General features: G+C 42.2%; 1 protein-coding gene across 2 annotated transcripts in view; it reads right to left on the bottom strand.

Annotated features, from left to right (window-relative positions):
- LOC307131006 (NACHT, LRR and PYD domains-containing protein 1b allele 2) overlaps positions 1 to 17,190 on the bottom strand; it is a 45,351-nt gene that overhangs the window by 15,315 nt on the left and 12,846 nt on the right. For both annotated transcript variants that reach the window (XM_079824382.1, XM_079824381.1), the window contains exons 2-8: positions 13,274 to 13,305; positions 11,045 to 11,077; positions 9,794 to 9,862; positions 9,456 to 9,491; positions 9,318 to 9,361; positions 3,980 to 4,032; positions 1,169 to 1,386 (exon numbers count right to left, since the gene is read on the bottom strand). In XM_079824382.1, coding sequence (XP_079680508.1) covers positions 1,169 to 1,386; positions 3,980 to 4,032; positions 9,318 to 9,361; positions 9,456 to 9,491; positions 9,794 to 9,862; positions 11,045 to 11,077; positions 13,274 to 13,305 — 485 coding nt within the window. The remainder of the gene's footprint in view (positions 1 to 1,168; positions 1,387 to 3,979; positions 4,033 to 9,317; positions 9,362 to 9,455; positions 9,492 to 9,793; positions 9,863 to 11,044; positions 11,078 to 13,273; positions 13,306 to 17,190) is intronic.

Raw genomic sequence — 17,190 nt, 5'->3', positions numbered from 1 at the left:
TGGTTGGACACCCGTCAGACCTCCGTTCATCTTCAGACACAAATGAAGATATTTTAGTGTAAATCTGATGCTCTGAAAGGCCTCCATTGGCTCAATGCACTTTACACTCTCAAGACCCTTAAAAGACACTAAAGACTAAAGTTACAAAGTCCATCTCACTACAGCGGCTCTACAATAACTTTATGAAGACGAGAATAGTTTTTGTGCGCAAAAAAACCCTAAATAACGACTTACATAGTGATGACGATTTCAAAACACGGCATCATGAAGCTTCGAAGCGTTATGAATCAGTGAGTCGATTCAGCGGTTTGAAGCGTTATGAATCAGTGAGTCGATTCAGCGGTTTGAAGCATTATGAATCAGTGAGTCGATTCAGCGGTTTGGAGCGTTATGAATCAGTGAGTCGATTCAGCGGTTTGAAGCGTTATGAATCAGTGAGTCGATTCAGCGGTTTGGAGCGTTATGAATCAGCGAGTCGATTCAGCGGTTTGAAGCGTTATGAATCAGTGAGTCGATTCAGCGGTTTGGAGCGTTATGAATCAGTGAGTCGATTCAGCGGTTTGGAGCGTTATGAATCAGTGAGTCGTTTTGGAGCGTTATGAATCAGTGAGTGGATTCAGCGGTTTGGAGCGTTATGAATCAGTGAGTCGATTCAGCAGTTTGGAGCGTTATGAATCAGTGAGTCGATTCAGCAGTTTGGCGGTTTGACACGCGATCCGAATCATGATTCGGCTCACTGATTCATAACGCTTTAAAACCGCTGAATCGACTCACTGATTCATAACGCTCTGAAGCTTCATGAGGCCGTGTTTTGAAATCGTCATCACTATATAAGTCGTTATTTAGGGTTTTTTTGAGCACAAAAATATTCTTGCTTCATAAAGTTATTGTAGAGCCGCTGTAGTGAGATGGACTTTGTAACTTTAGTCTTTAGTGTCTTTTAAGGGTCTTGAGAGTGTAAAGTGCATTGAGCCAATGGAGGCCTTTCAGAGCATCAGATTTACACTAAAATATCTTCATTTGTGTCTGAAGATGAACGGAGGTCTGACGGGTGTCCAACCACATGAGGCTCAGTTATTAATGACACAATCTACATTTTTGGGTGAACTAACCCTTTAACCCTTTTTTTTTCCAAACGGTATGATTCGGCTTGACGTGATCTCTGTACCTGCTAGACACAGTGAGTGTGGGAACTGGACCGATTTGAGAATGGACGGCTCGCATTCCACATCAAAAATGGGACCGGCAAATTTCCATGATCCGGTCAAGTGGGTGCTGAACTTGCTCCAGGAGAGAACGCAGTAGGTGATGTTGACGCGCTGGGAGACCTCGAACACCAGCCCAGTGTCTGAACACTCATACACACCCTCCGCCTCCAGCTGGAGCCTGCAACAACACTCAACATCACTGGGAGAGCTGGGATCCTGCAGCGCTTCCTGGTGTCGTGTGTAAACTCGGGTTTGTAAGCACTCTTAGCTACCAGTACGTTTCTGCTCTTACTCGGTAACTCATTATAAGCTGTAATCATTACTAAAAGTTAAACATTTCACATCTCAGTCCTCAAAAGACATCTTTCGATTCCGGTGTAAAAGCCTTTTTTCTGTTTACACACACAGTTCCACTCACAAGTTTGTGGTCAGTACCATTTTGTTTGTTTGTTTTTGGACTTTCATTGAGCAAAGATGCATTAAATTGATCAAACGTGACAGTAAAGACGTTTATAGTGTTACAAAAGATTATATTTCAAATAAATTCAGTTCTCTCAAACAAAAATCTGAAGCAGCACAACTGTTTTCCACACTGATAATAATCATAAATGTTTCTTTAGCAGCAAATCCTCATATTAGAATGATTTCTGAAGGATCATGTGACTGAAGACTAAAGTAATGATGATGAAAATTCAGCTTTGATCACAGGAATAAATTACATTTTACTATACACAGATCAGGCATAACATTATGACCATTATGAACATAATAACATTATTATTGTGTTGGTCCCCCTTTTGCTTCCATTGCTCCGTGGTCCAGTTCTGATGGCACTTTGGGCGGGGTCAGGGGTCAGCATGGGCACTGGTCAGCGGCTGTGCCGCCCCATACTCCACAAACTGAGATGCTCTGTGTATTCTGAGCCCTTTCTATCAGAACCAGCATGAACTTCTGGAGCAGTTTGAGCTCCAGTAGCTCGTCTGTTTGATCGACCACACGGGCATCAATGAACCTCGGCCGCCCATGACCCTGTGGCCGGTTCTCCACTGGTCCTTCATGACCCTGTGGCCGGTTCTCCACTGGTCCTTCATGACCCTGTGGCCGGTTCTCCACTGGTCCTCCATGACCCTGTGGCCGGTTCTCCACTGGTCCTTCATGACCCTGTGGCCGGTTCTCCACTGGTCCTTCATGACCCTGTGGCCGGTTCTCCACTGGTCCTCCATGACCCTGTGGCCGGTTCTCCACTGGTCCTTCATGACCCTGTGGCCGGTTCTCCACTGGTCCTTCATGACCCTGTGGCCGGTTCTCCACTGGTCCTTCATGACCCTGTGGCCGGTTCTCCACTGGTCCTTCATGACCCTGTGGCCGGTTCTCCACTGGTCCTTCATGACCCTGTGGCCGGTTCTCCACTGGTCCTCCATGACCCTGTGGCCGGTTCTCCACTGGTCCTTCATGACCCTGTGGCCGGTTCTCCACTGGTCCTTCATGACCCTGTGGCCGGTTCTCCACTGGTCCTTCATGACCCTGTGGCCGGTTCTCCACTGGTCCTCATGACCCTGTGGCCGCTTCTCCACTGGTCCTTCATGACCCTGTGGCCGGTTCTCCACTGGTCCTCCATGACCCTGTGGCCGGTTCTCCACTGGTCCTTCATGACCCTGTGGCCGGTTCTCTACTGGTCCTCCATGACCCTGTGGCCGGTTCTCCACTGGTCCTTCATGACCCTGTGGCCGGTTCTCCACTGGTCCTCCATGACCCTGTGGCCGGTTCTCCACTGGTCCTTCATGACCCTGTGGCCGGTTCTCCACTGGTCCTTCATGACCCTGTGGCCGGTTCTCCACTGGTCCTCCATGACCCTGTGGCCGGTTCTCCACTGGTCCTTCATGACCCTGTGGCCGGTTCTCCACTGGTCCTCCATGACCCTGTGGCCGGTTCTCCACTGGTCCTTCATGACCCTGTGGCCGGTTCTCCACTGGTCCTTCATGACCCTGTGGCCGGTTCTCCACTGGTCCTCCATGACCCTGTGGCCGGTTCTCCACTGGTCCTCCATGACCCTGTGGCCGGTTCTCCACTGGTCCTTCATGACCCTGTGGCCGGTTCTCCACTGGTCCTTCATGACCCTGTGGCCGGTTCTCCACTGGTTCTTCCTCTGAGCACTTTTGATAGAGACTGACCACTGCAGACCGGGAACACCCCACAAGAGCTGCAGTTTTGGAGATGCTCTGACCCAGTCGTCTAGCCGTCACAATCTGGCCCTTGTCAAACTCACTCAAATCCTTACGCTTGTCCATTTTTCCTGCTTCTAACACATCAACTCTGAGGACAAAATGTTCACTTGCTGCCTAATATATCCCACCCACTAACAGAGATGAAGAGATCATCAGTGTAATTCACTTCACCGGTCATAATGTTATGCCTGATCGGTGTATTTTCACATAGAAAACAGCGTTTTTTGCATTGCAAGAATATTTCACAATATTACTGTTTTTACTGTATTTTTGATCAAATAAATGCTGCCTCTTTGAGCAGAAGAGACTTCTTTTCTCGCTGACCACAAGCTTTTGATTGGAAGTGAATAAATGACACATTTGACCATTCTCACATTTCATGGTGGATTCTTATAAACCTGGCAGTATTCAAGTTTGGCACTGGTCATTTAGAAAAAGAGAGTCATAAAGCAAGAGGACGTGAGTGCTGTGAGTCAGATGTGACTGATCCCCGAACTGATCATGATCATGAGCAAATCTGGTAGAGTACGGAGAAGACAAACTTACAGGAGCCGATCTCTGGATATTTTCCTGGGGGTGACAAGCTCATATTTGGGATTCTGTGAGGGGGAAAAAAAGTTGGATGTAGGCATTCAATTCATCACCAGAAGTTCATAGGACAGTCTGTCAATCAGGTGGCTTTTACATTTTGTAAAACAGACCATTTTGAAAGCTTAAAGGTATAGTTCACCCGCAAATTTTAAGATTCACTCACCCTCAAGCCATCCTAGGAGTATATGACTTTCTTCTTTCAGAGGAACACAAAATGTCCTGGCTCTTCCAAGCTTTATAATGCCAGTGAATGGGGGACGAGATTTTGAAGCTCATAAAAGTGCATCCATCCATCATAATGTTGGAGGATCTCGAGAGAAGAGGAGCTTGAGTTAGTTTGAACTGCGAGGAGTCAAAGCTTACGCTCCTCCTACATTGCGTCAGGAGATACTCTTTTGGCACAAATCATCTTGCGTAGGCCATCTGTCGGAAGCTAGTCATTTCAGTTGATAAAGTTTTAAATATGGATATGTTTCTTACACAAATGCATGGCTTCGCTTCAGAAGGCCTTTATTAACCCCCTGGAGCCGTTTGAATTACTTTTATGATGGATGGACATTTTTTAATATAACTCCCATTGCATTCATCATGAAGAAAGTCACATCAACTAGGATGGCTTGAGGGTGAGTAAATTATGGGATGATTTTCATTTTTTGCTGAACTAATCCTTTAAGCTACAGTAATTTTGTATATTGGTGGATCTCAAACTGTAGGTGTTTCTCAATGTCAAGGATCCTTCCTCTGTAGGACTAATCCTTCCAAGTCACTTCCTTCAGAGGCTAGGCGAGACTCCTCTTTAGCATTCGGAGAACATGTAAATGGAACAGGCTTGCAAGTGCGCGTCAGCCTCATTACGTCAGTGAAAAGGTCCGTTAGCCATCAATAACGTCATTTGTATAATCTCAATACGGTTGTAATTTGTACTGGCATTTAAAAGTTAATAATAATAATAATTAATTACATTTATATAGCGCTTTTCTAGGCACTAACTCAAAGCGCTTTTACATAGAAGGGGGGAATCTCCTCAACCACCACCAACTGTCACCAAAAGTTAAACTTTACTTATATTTACTACGGTTATAACAAATGTTTGGTAACGTTACACTTGAAAGCATATTGCCCCGTTAACGCTCCGACTCCGCCAACGTCCGATATTTTGTATTTTTTGAACAAGATAGCAAAGCTGCGCGCATAGGATTGTGGGTGATTTGAGAACGCTAAGTGCGCGAAGTCTACTCGTATGCATCCTTTCCTGTATATGGCATATTTTTCGAACGAAGGACTCAGACCTTGGTTGAAATTCCGAGGATCCTCGACATTGGAACAGCCCTTCGACGGCTGTCGATGACGTAGCATCCTCGGAATTCTGGCTTCCGAGGATCCTTCCTTGACATTGAGAAACGCCTTCTATCTCCTGCCATTCTTGCCCCACAGGGGCTCATAACATCAGGCCTGAAGCTGGGCCAATGAGGAGTTTGTTCCATTATTGGAACCCTTCTGGAGGTCCGGGCTTTCAGGCTGCATAAGTATGGCGGGCCTCTTCTGTTGAGGCCTCCGATCTTCGAAGTCACAGGTTGAGCTTCGTAGATCGCCTCTTAATGGTTGCACTGATGTTGGACGAGAAGGCCTGGCTCTCAGTCTCCGCTCTAATTCATCCCAAAGTTGTTCTATCGGGCTGAGGTCAGGACTCTGTGCAGGCCAGTCCAGATCCTCCACACCAAACTCCTCATCCATGTCTTTATGGAGCGACGCTTTGAGCACTGGAGCACAGTCAAGCTGGGACAGGAAGGGGCCGTCCCCAAACTGGGCCCACAAAGTTGGGAGCATGAAATTGTCCAAAATGTCTTGGTGAAGCATTAAGAGTTCCTTTCACTGGAACTAACCCCTGAAAAACAACCCCACCCCATAATCCCCCCTCCACCAAGCTTTACACTTGGCATAATGCAGTCAGGCAAATCCCGTTCTCCTGGCAACCGCCAAACCCAGACTCGTCCATGGGATTGTCAGACAGAGAAGCGTGATTGGTCACAGAGAGAACACGTCTCCACTGCTCTAGAGTCCACAGAAGTTTGGAGGTCTGGAGCTCTTGACTCTGCAGAAAGTTGGTGACTTCTGTGACCCTCAGCATACGCTGACCCCGCTCTGGGATTTCACTTCATGGCTGAGTTGCTGTTGTTCCCAATCGCTTCCACTTTGTTATAATCCCACTAACAGTTGAGCGTGGAATATTTAATAGTGAGGAAATGTCCCGAATGGACTTATTGCACAGGTGTCCACCGATCACGGCCCCACGCTTGAGTTCTCTGAGCTCCTGAGAGCGGCCCATTCTCTCACTAATGTGTGTAGAAGCGTCTGCAGGCCTAGTGCTTGATTTATACACCTGTGGCCAAGAAGGGATTGAACACCTGAACTCAGTGATTTGGAGCGGCGTCCCAATACTTTTGGCAATAAAGTGTGTATATACACTCACCTAAAGGATTATTAGGAACACATACTAATACTGTGTTTGACCCCCTTTCGCTTCAGAACTGCCTTAATTCTACGTGGCATTGATTCAACAAGGTGCTGAAAGGCACATCCAGGGCACGAAGCTGCCGTTCCACCACATCCCAAAGATGCTCTATTGGGTTGAGATCTGGTGACTGTGGGGGCCATTTTAGTTCAGTGAACTCATTGTTATGTTCAAGAAACCAATTTGAAATGATTGGAGCTTTGTGACGGTGCATTATCCTGCTGGAAGTAGCCATCAGAGGATGGGGACATGGTGCTCATAAAGGGATGGACATGGTCAGAAACAATGCTCAGGTAAGCCGTGGCATTTAAACCATGCCCAATTGGCACTAAGGGGCCTAAAGTGTGCCAAGAAAACATCCCCCACACCATTACACCACCACCACCAGCCTGCACAGTGGGAACAAGGCATGATGGATCCATGTTCTCATTCTGTTTACGCCAAATTCTGCCTCTACCATCTGAATGTCTCAACAGAAATCCAGACTCATCAGACCAGGCAACATTTTTGCAGTCTTCAACTGTCCAATTTTGGTGAGCTGGTGCAAATTGTCGCCTCTTTTTCCTATTTGTAGTGGAGATGAGTGGTACCCGGGGGGGGGTCTTCTGCTGTTGTAGCCCATCCGCCTTAAGGTTGTGCGTGTTGTGGCTTCACAAATGCTTTGCTGCAGACCTCGGTTGTAACGAGTGGTTATTTCAGTCAAAGTTGCTCTTCTATCAGCTTGAATCAGTCGGCCCATTCTCCTCTGAGCTCTAGCATCAACAAGGCATTTTCGCCCACAGGACTGCCGCATACTGGATGTTTTTCCCTTTTCACACCATTCTTTGTAAACCCTAGAAATGGTTGTGCGTGAAAATCCCAGTAACTGAGCAGATTGTGAAATACTCAGACCGGCCCGTCTGGCACCAACAACCATGCCACACTCAAAATGGCTTAAATCACCTTTCTTTCCCATTCCGACATTCAGTGTGGAGTTCAGGAGATTGTCTTGACCAGGACCACACCCCTAAATGCATTGAAGCAACTGCCATGTGATTGGTTGATTAGATAATTGCATTAATGAGAAATTGAACAGGTGTTCCTAATAATCCTTTAGGTGAGTGTATATAAACACACATAGGGGCATTTCAACTGGGGCTTCCATTATTAGAGAAGGTTATCGTGACACCCATACTATGTGCCTCCTCTCCTCTGAGAGTCATGTTGTGAGGTCTTAGTGGGTAGCATTAAGAATGAAATATCACCTGTAGTGAGTGGTCTGGCCTCCTCTCAATTGGAGAGCCGTTTTTCTAAGGCCGCCGCTCATCTGAGCTCCAGGCAAGATCACGATGTCAAGCTTCTGTGAGGCCTCCTTGATAAACCGCCATAGGTTGAGTGAAGTGGTTTCCTCTCGCTGACAGAGTAAAAGGCACTTCCAGATAGATCATGTCTTCAAGCACTCAGCCCTCTGTGGGCTGCCTTGATAATCACCCTGTGGTCAGTTGGCTGGCTTCCTCTCATCTGAGAGTCAATATGTTGAAGACGCCACTCCACTAAATTCCAGGTAGATGATTTTCTCAAGGCCTGTGGTAAGGCCACTTTTATAATGTTCCTGTGGTGAGTGAAGTTGACCTCCTCTCGCTTAGAGAGTCGTTATGTTGAAGCCGCCGCTCCACTGAGCTCCAGAAAGGTCATGAATGCGTGTGTCTGGCCCTCGATACCCGACCCGGTTGAGCCTAGGAAGTACTCCCCTTGTTTTAGAGGGTCGTTCTGTAGAGTTCTTTGCCTGGTCAGAAGGTTGAAAGACTCTTTTTAGAGCTGTAGGTACTCCCTCGTTTGAGAGGATCGTCCTATAGAGAACAGTTTGGTCTGAGAGGTTGAGAGATTCTTGTGAACCCCATTGGTAGATCAGCTCCTGATAGAGCTGGAGGTACACCTCTCATTAGGGACCCGATGTAGAGTACCCAGCCTCCATAGTGCTTTGAAAGAGGAGCGATCTGTAGGTCCTGGGTCGAGCAGAGTAACTCCCCTTGTTAGTAAGATTTGGGAAAGTGCTATGCCGAGTCCTGCTCCCCAGGATGCCCGTCTCTTTGTGAGCTGGTTACTGCCTCTTCTGCAGTCACTCTCATCTGGGTACCTCTCATGAGGGAAGTAGGGTAAGAGTATGGTATTTTTAAGAAACAGACAGGTTGTTGGCTAGACTAGGTCACATGTCAGACCGGGTCAGCCTCCCTGGTGGCTCTGGGGGTTGCCACAATGTCCCCGGCGGCTTGGGTTTTGTCGTTCCCCAATAGTGTCTCAGGACGCAGTACGAGTAGAAAGGGAACGTGTTGGGTTACGACTGAGAAAAGGGAACGAGATGCTGTGTCTCCTTGCCATGCCTCTGGCCTGCCTGCACAGTTCCTTCAGATTATGAAGTGGATGACATATTCTCTAGGCGCCCCTTATATACTTCCGTCATAAGCTGTCGCCGGCCAATATGGTCACCATGATTTTGTCACGATGAGGCGTTCCCCAATAGCGTCTCACGACGCAGTGTCCCATTCCCTGTTCTCAGTCGTAATCCAAGACGTTTTTCGTTCGTGTCACATTCATCATTACATCATTGCCAGTCTTTCATTTCAGTTTTTCACACTGTAGAATAATAGTGAAAGGATGAGTAGCAAACGTTTGACTGATAGTGTATGTCTTTAGAGAGGGTTGACTAGCCTCTCAGATAATATTTACAGATATCCACTTTTCAATATTTGATTGTTTACCATGCAACGAAGCAGCTGATTTGTTAAACCTGACCTTACTGACCTTTAGAGCTCTGCACTTCTCACAGCACGGCTGAAGCTGCTCACCTGAGGCATTATGGGAGAGAAACACACTATATGACTGACACAACAAACTCACAACATCAGCTCATGCTTTAAAAACAGAGAGGAGAGTCATTACCGCTGGGGTTTTCTGCTCTGGATCTCGTGTCAGAGTCTGAAAAAGCATAATATTCCATCATTAGGATTGATTTTTCACTCAAGGTGTGAAAAACTGAACTCTGGAAGCTTTTAAACATTTAATGTTTATCTTAAAATAAAATGAGACATTACAATAAAATCTCTTGGTGTCCATTACTGTGATTGCTGTATATTAGGTTTTAGTACTGCTTTCAGTGCACTTCATCTTCTGCTTTAAAATAGTGTGGCACTTTACAAGCACTTTGTTCAGACACAGCAAAAATCTGCACTACTGTACATTATTCATATTTTAAGGAGATCACCAGAGCAAATCTCAACCTGAATGTTTTTCCTCTTCCTCTTCATGGGCCTCCTCTTCCTCTGAGTTCTCCTCAGCTGACGTATCATCTGAACAAACACATGCACAATAGCGTGTCATACATGTTTCTCAAAACTCTCGCCTCCCATGCCAGCTCAACTCAACTGAAATCAGCTCCTCTTCATACGGTGTGTTGTTTCTCGTGTGCAGCAGGTTTGATTGTTAATGGAAGGATACATGAGATGAGATGAACTCTAATTTACAGATGCACAACAAAATACAAGCATATATGCGTTTCTGAGACGAGAGCGCATAGATGGAGAACTACTCTATATTACCTTGACCTGTTAAAAATGTTACACTTTTTGAACATAGATCTAGAGTTTACTGTAAAGCAAATGTACTGAACGCAACATGTTTTATTTTATACAAAATATATATTTTACCAAATAATCTGGACTCTAAAGTTGCTAGAAAACCAAAGCCACATGTCTAAACAAGCTGTGTTGCAAATCTGAAGTTGATATCGCAGAAATTGAGGATTTAAAGTACTGTTTTCATGTTAACTCAATATCCCATTTCAAAGCGGTTTCCACAGGCTGAATTTTGAGAGTTGAATAATACCCAATTCGTGGTGATTATCATAGGGAAGAATTAAAAACACGTCAAGTATCCGCTACTGGAGCACTGACTGATACTGCATCAGCATCATTTTACCCCAATAAATGAGTTGTGCTTTCAGATTTTTCTCTGAATAAATTACTTACACAATCAAATGTCACAAAACCAGTCATAAGGGTCAATTAATTGACATTGATTTATTGAATTGAAATTATTTATTCATCATCTGATAAGCTTTCAATTGATGTATGGTCAAAATTTGGTCGAGATTCAACTGTTTGAAAATCTGAGGGTGCAAAAAAATCTAAATATTGAGAAAATCTCCTTTAAAGTTGTCCAAATGAAGTCCTTAGCAACGCATATTACTACTAATAATACATTTATGATATATTTACGGTAGGACATTTACAAAATATCAGAACACTGCTGGTGTGTGTGTGTGTAAAGAGGAATTATGGTGAAATATCCTCCAGTTCTGATCACAATCACAGGAAATGTTTGGTAGAGGTTATTGTTGCTGAACGAGGGTCGAGCACTAAATTCACACACAAAATCCAAGAGTTGACGTCATTTTTTTCCACCCTGCAGTCAGTGTTTAACTTGGTATCAACACGTATCATTTTGTGTTATGTGTCTTTGAGCTGACGTACCTGAGCTGCTGTGAGAGCTTTCAGCAGGATGATCTGTTAGACAGAGAACAGAAACATAAGATTATGAGGGATTCATCAACTAATGATCGGCAACATCATGACCCGCTCATTCAGAAGAGAAGAATAGAAATGTTCTGTTCCAACTGTGACCACTCGAGGTCACTGTTTGTCTTTTTATCACTCCCTGTGACACATTGTTATTGTGACTGGTCTTCCTGTTTCCTGTTGTGATGGTTAGCACCTGTGTGTGTGTGTGTGTGTGTGTGTGCGTGCACTTTGTCTGATGTTAGTCTCACGTTTGTGTTTGCATTCCTGGCTCTTGCATTACTTTGACTTTTAGTGTTTTGACTTGTAAATAGAGGCTTTTGAGGTCAAAACTTCAACTCTCCATGTGATTGTGAAATGATATGTGCTCCATGGTAACATGATGAATGAAGATAATTAACAACGATGTAAAATAATTGAATTAAAATAATACAAAGCCCAGGGTAAGGGTTAACCCAGTTCATCGCCTTCATTCATTGATTCCTCCACACAGATAAAGCGGAGCCGCTGATCTCTCTGAGAGAGGTAATGTAGATAACACACTGATTCATGTGTTTACGACCCTCAGAAAACCCCATCTGCCACTCACAGATAAAGACACACACTTTGCTCTCTCATACAGCACCAGATCTCTTTTAGTCATTTGTAATATTAATTTGGACAGGATTTCACAGGTGCACAAAGGGAGAGTTAGGAGTGTGTGTGTGTGTGTGTGTGTGTGTGTGTGTGTGTGTGTGTGTGTGTGTGTGTGTGTGTGTGTGTGTGTGTGTGTGTGTGTGTGTGTGTGTGTGTGTGTGTGTGTGTGTGTGTGTGTGTGTGTGTGTGTGTGTGTGTGTCCTTAATTAACCTTGAATAAGTTTCCTCAGACAAATAGTATAAACAGACAATTTTAATTTAGTTTAACCTGATATACTAAAATAACTAGGGCTGTCAAAAGATTAATCGCGATTAATCGCATCCAAAATAAAAGTTTGTGTTTACATAATATATGTGTGTGTACTCTGTTAATTATTATTTATATATAAATACACAAACAAGCATGTATATATTTAAGAAATATTTGCATGTATATACTGCATATACATTTATATAATCTATAATATATATAAATATAAATGTTTTATATATAAAAATAATATATATTTCTTAAATATATACATGCTTGTGTGTGTATTTATATATAAATAATAATTAACAGAGTACACACACATATATATTATGTAAACACAAACTTTTATTTTGGATGCAATTAATCGCGATTAATCTTTTGACAGCCCTAAAAAAAACTAAAACTGAAATAAAATTGATAAAAACGATATACTGTATATAAAAAAACAATAACTACTGTAACTAACTCTGAAACACTTTATGTGTTTATTCGCCTCTTCATGACGAATCGCTTCCTGTATTCCACTTTCGTACGTCGCTTTGGATAAAAGTGTCTGCAAAATGAATAAATGTAAATAAGTCATAATAAATATAGCTGCAAGCAGCAATTATCGGGCCAAGCACAACAGAAGCAAACCAGGAATCAAGCAGCAGACCGGCTGCAACAATGAGGAAACACATTTGGAGACAATTTTAAACTAAAAGGTTGAAAAAGCATAATATTGTATTGTAAGTTGTATAGAGCCAGTTTCATTTTCTGTCTAATTATAGCGCCATTAAGTGGTGTTGGACTTGTTCAGGAATAAAGGAGATAAAAAAGGTCAAAGGTCAACAAAAAGTCAATCAAATCCAAAGTTATAAGCATGTGAATATTTGATTTTACCACTAGCTTGCTCGAAACTTGCTGCGTTCACACCAAACGCGAATAGAGCGTCAAAATCACGTCTACCGCATCTAGTGAAATAATAGGAATAATTTCCCTTTTTCAAGCACAAGATCTACATATGAAGGAGGAATCAGGGGGTGTTTGAGGCTCTTGGCATGTCAGTTCCAGGTACAGAACTCTTCTTATTCAACTATGCCAATGTAAATACAGTTTTCCATGCTATGGCACCTTTAAAATGTAATAATAACTCCACTAGCATGTGACTGGCAGTATAGATGTGATGGAGTGTGTGTATATGCAAGGTTACGATGACCTCTACTGGAGAATGTGACATGTTCACACTGATTTACACTCATGTGTGCTGCCCATGTCCATCTCTCTGATCTGAGTGGATGAACACATCGACTCACCCTTCAGGTCTGATGGCGAAACGTCTCCATTCCTGAAAAGAACAAATAAACCATGTGTGAACATCAAACACACTCCATAAACATAAAGCATTCAATTTGAGTGTCTGAGAAATTCAGTACGGTACAGAAAGAACGTTTAGAGATAACTCTTGACCTTCCTATTAGCTCGGACATTGACCTTGACTTCACGTCATATTTGTGAAATGCACCTGAAAGACCAAGCTATAGTCTAACACACTCTTTGTGTCACGTCATGCCATTAGCTTGTAATGTAAACGCAGTGTTGATGTAGCGAGTGTGTGACGGTAACATGACACCAGTGGCTCTATAGGCCTTACACGCCATATATAAACAGGGGATTTTTGCAGAGTTGACGAAAGTGATCATGCGGATGTCAATGTTGATGGCTTCAAACAGTTCAGGAGTAGTGGAAAAATCTCTCCCAGTTCGTTTGAGTTCATTGTGAGACCAAATATTCACTCTAGGATTCAGATCATGTTCAAGTCTTGTTGAAAAATGCCATCTGATCGTTCCTCTATAGATCACAGCTTTTCATGTGTGGGAAGCAAGCCATTCGACTTCTGACAGATGCAATGATTATTATGTTTCGCAGCAGATTTTTGAAGACCTCGCTCTGGAACATTAGAATTATGTCATATTATTAATCATAATTATGCAATTCATATACATAATACAAAAGAATATGAGACACACATTATGAACATGTATTTTACATATAAATTTAGTCAGGGTTCTGTTCCTAAGGGTTTATTGTTGTTTTGCACTCTGACAGGGTTTGAGTTCTCTCAGATAATGCGCTCTTCTGTGTGTGTGTGTGTGTGTGTGTGTGTGTGTGTGTGTGTGTGGTGTTTGGATCCTGGCTTCTCATTCTAGTATGAGCGTTCGCTTGGTCTTGGGCAGTGTACACTCTTTTGTCTGTGTGTTGTGTGTTTGTTTATCAGCCGTGTTTTGTTCTGTGTAGTGTTAATGTTCATTGTAAATTACACTCACTTACTTGAGTATTTTGTGTGGTATTAGGATTATTGTGTGTATATTCAAACAGGGGAAAAAAAGGAAAATTTAGGACATTTAGTTTCTGTTTGTCGTTATATTTTTGCATTATCTTTGGGCTGTTTTAGCACCTGGTTGAAAAGGAGCACAAGGTCAGTTCAGTGATGGGCGGTATACCGCTTTATACCGAATACCTGTGTTTATTTTTGTGATGATATGAATTTTGATTATGCCGCAATATGTCGTTTAACAGCGCTGGGACCGCGGCGCAGCGTCACTGTTTGAGAGGGTGCCGTTTCACTGTTGCACTGCAGTGAAAGCACAGCTGAGATCACATCACAGCCTATGGCTAAATCCCAAATTACAATGATGTCAGTTAATAAATAGACTGACAATTCAAAGAAGAACGGGCAAACAGTAACTGCGTTATTCTTCCTATTCTCTCTGTCGTTTGTTCAGAGATGGTAGAGCTCTTAAATGTACTGAAAATATCCTTAAACCTTTTAAATGTTCTGTGTTTCTCCTCGTTTTGTCAGTTTGTTGTTATATAGGGTTAGATTTTGAAATGCATAAGGTGCCCAACTCTGTTTTTCTCTCTGTGGTTATATTTTAATATTTTAATATGTGTCTGTAATGAGTGTGTTTTATTGGTTGTCTCTCCACAGCATCATTTTGTGGGGCTTTGCAAACCTGTATTAACTCTAGTGTGGAGTTTTTCTACAATTAGGGCTTTAATCAACCAAAGAAAATCTTGGTCGACTGAAGTTCTGAAATTTTCGACTAAAAATTACGTTAGGGAAAAAAAACGTTAAATGAATTAGCTGCGCACTGTGCGCAGTACTTGGTGGCCTTTTTGTCTGCCTAAATTAATTATAAATAAACATAACTATTTCCAGTTTATTAAATGTTTTTTGAGCTGATTATTTTGGGCTGAAATGAGTCTGACACATGAGTCTGTCGCTCTGACAGCGTTTCATCACGTGCATCTGCGCAATATCACAGCCTATGATTTCCCAAAATATAGTACTGTTGTCAACTAGTGATATCATCACAAGAACTTTTGAGGAATATGCAACATAATTTAGAAACAAAATTGTCATATGTATTATAATAACTGACAGACACTATCATTTCACGAATAGACTATTACCTTTTACTCTTAAAAACAAACTTTAATAAAAAAGGAATATTTATTAAACAAGCCAGATCAAGAGCAGAAACTAAATAAAGTGCAGAACTGAAAAATAAAGCATAGGCTCAAAACTAATACAAACAGTGGGCAGAGCGCATCGTGCATTAGGCTCCACATAAAACATACAATAATACAGTGCCCAAATCCAATAAATAATACTAGAAATACATGTGCAGTCTTTAGCTGATATGACATGTTTGTTTGTCGAGCTTTGATATTGAAATTGTTGCTTGCAAAATTTGCATTCGACTTTTTCCCATTTTCTGTTTTTTTTAAATGCTGCTACACTGCCGATGTCTCTGTTGACATGGTGGAAGAGGACGGACTAGTGGGTTGGGCTAATCCAAAAGAAGAGAAAACAAGGGGTGTGTTCTGAAGGCACCTGTTACCTGCTCTGAAAACACCCCATTAGCAATCAGTGCTTTCCACCTGATCAAATGAACGCAGCAAAAAAAACGACCAATCAGAATTTTGGTCGAGCCAGAACATATCGACTAATAATCGACTAATCGACTGGGAGATTACAGCCCTATCTACAATATTCTCTCATCTAGGGCTGCAACTAACGATTATTTTAATAATCGATTAATCTGTCGATTATTTTTCCAATTAATCGATGAATCCGGTTTTTAAAAAGCATTCATTTCCAATCCTTCATTCAAAAACAGAACTGACGACAGTGCAAATTCACAGTGCAAAAAATATTCAGAAAGTGCACAGGTTGCTACAATAAATCTATAAATCTTTTTTTTATATATATAAAGAAAAATACTAATCAGAAAACTTAACAGGATGTTAGAACTTGTTCTCTACACTACACTACACTACACTACACACACACACACACACACACACACACACACACACACACACACACACACACACACACACACACACACACGCACACACACACACACACACACACACACACACACACACACACACACACACACACTCACTCACAAACAAAATTGAATGGGTTTAGTTAAATTGTAATGCATTAAGAAGTTCTCTAAAATGTCCAAACCCATTATATACTCCTGGAGAAAACATCTACTGTATTAACCTATTAATAGGAATGATATTAAAGTTTAAACATGCAATACAGACACAGATTTAACTGCTGTGATTAAACTCCTCCTAAAGAAGAACACAATGTCTTATTTTCAATGAATGATATGCATTCTTTATAACAACTTGCATACAACATTCCTTATAGATTAAATATTGATTAAATAATTAATGTATAATAAATATAACCAATCCTTATTAAAACTAAAGAGGTGATTTTCTCTGTCTTTTGTTGTTTTAAGAGCACAAATGTTAGCAGGTTAATGGACTGCTGTCACTTTAAGACCAAATGCTGACCGAAAATGACAATAGATATTAGTCATAGTTTTTGTCATTCAAAGCTGGTTTTGATTTTCGTCTCGGTTTTGTCTGTGAAAAATGTTGTTGGTTAAAATATTGACAAATTATTTATCAACGAAATTAACATAGCAACAAATGACTGGGCCAAAAAAGGCAAGTGAATAAAAACGTGTCTTTAGTCTTGCAAACTATACCACCCCTGCTTTACTGCTGTTATTAACAAGCTAACGCTAACTGGTCATGCTGGATAACGAGTAAACAAGCACCAGAAGAGCTACTGGAGGGACGGCACGCTCCTCACTTCCAAACAGAACAAAAGTGGGATTCTGTAGTGACTTAACGT

This window comes from Gobio gobio (genome assembly GCF_949357685.1).
Source record: "Gobio gobio genome assembly, chromosome: 8".
Classification (NCBI taxonomy): domain Eukaryota; kingdom Metazoa; phylum Chordata; class Actinopteri; order Cypriniformes; family Gobionidae; genus Gobio; species Gobio gobio.
This window is presented reverse-complemented; position numbering and strand designations above follow the sequence as displayed.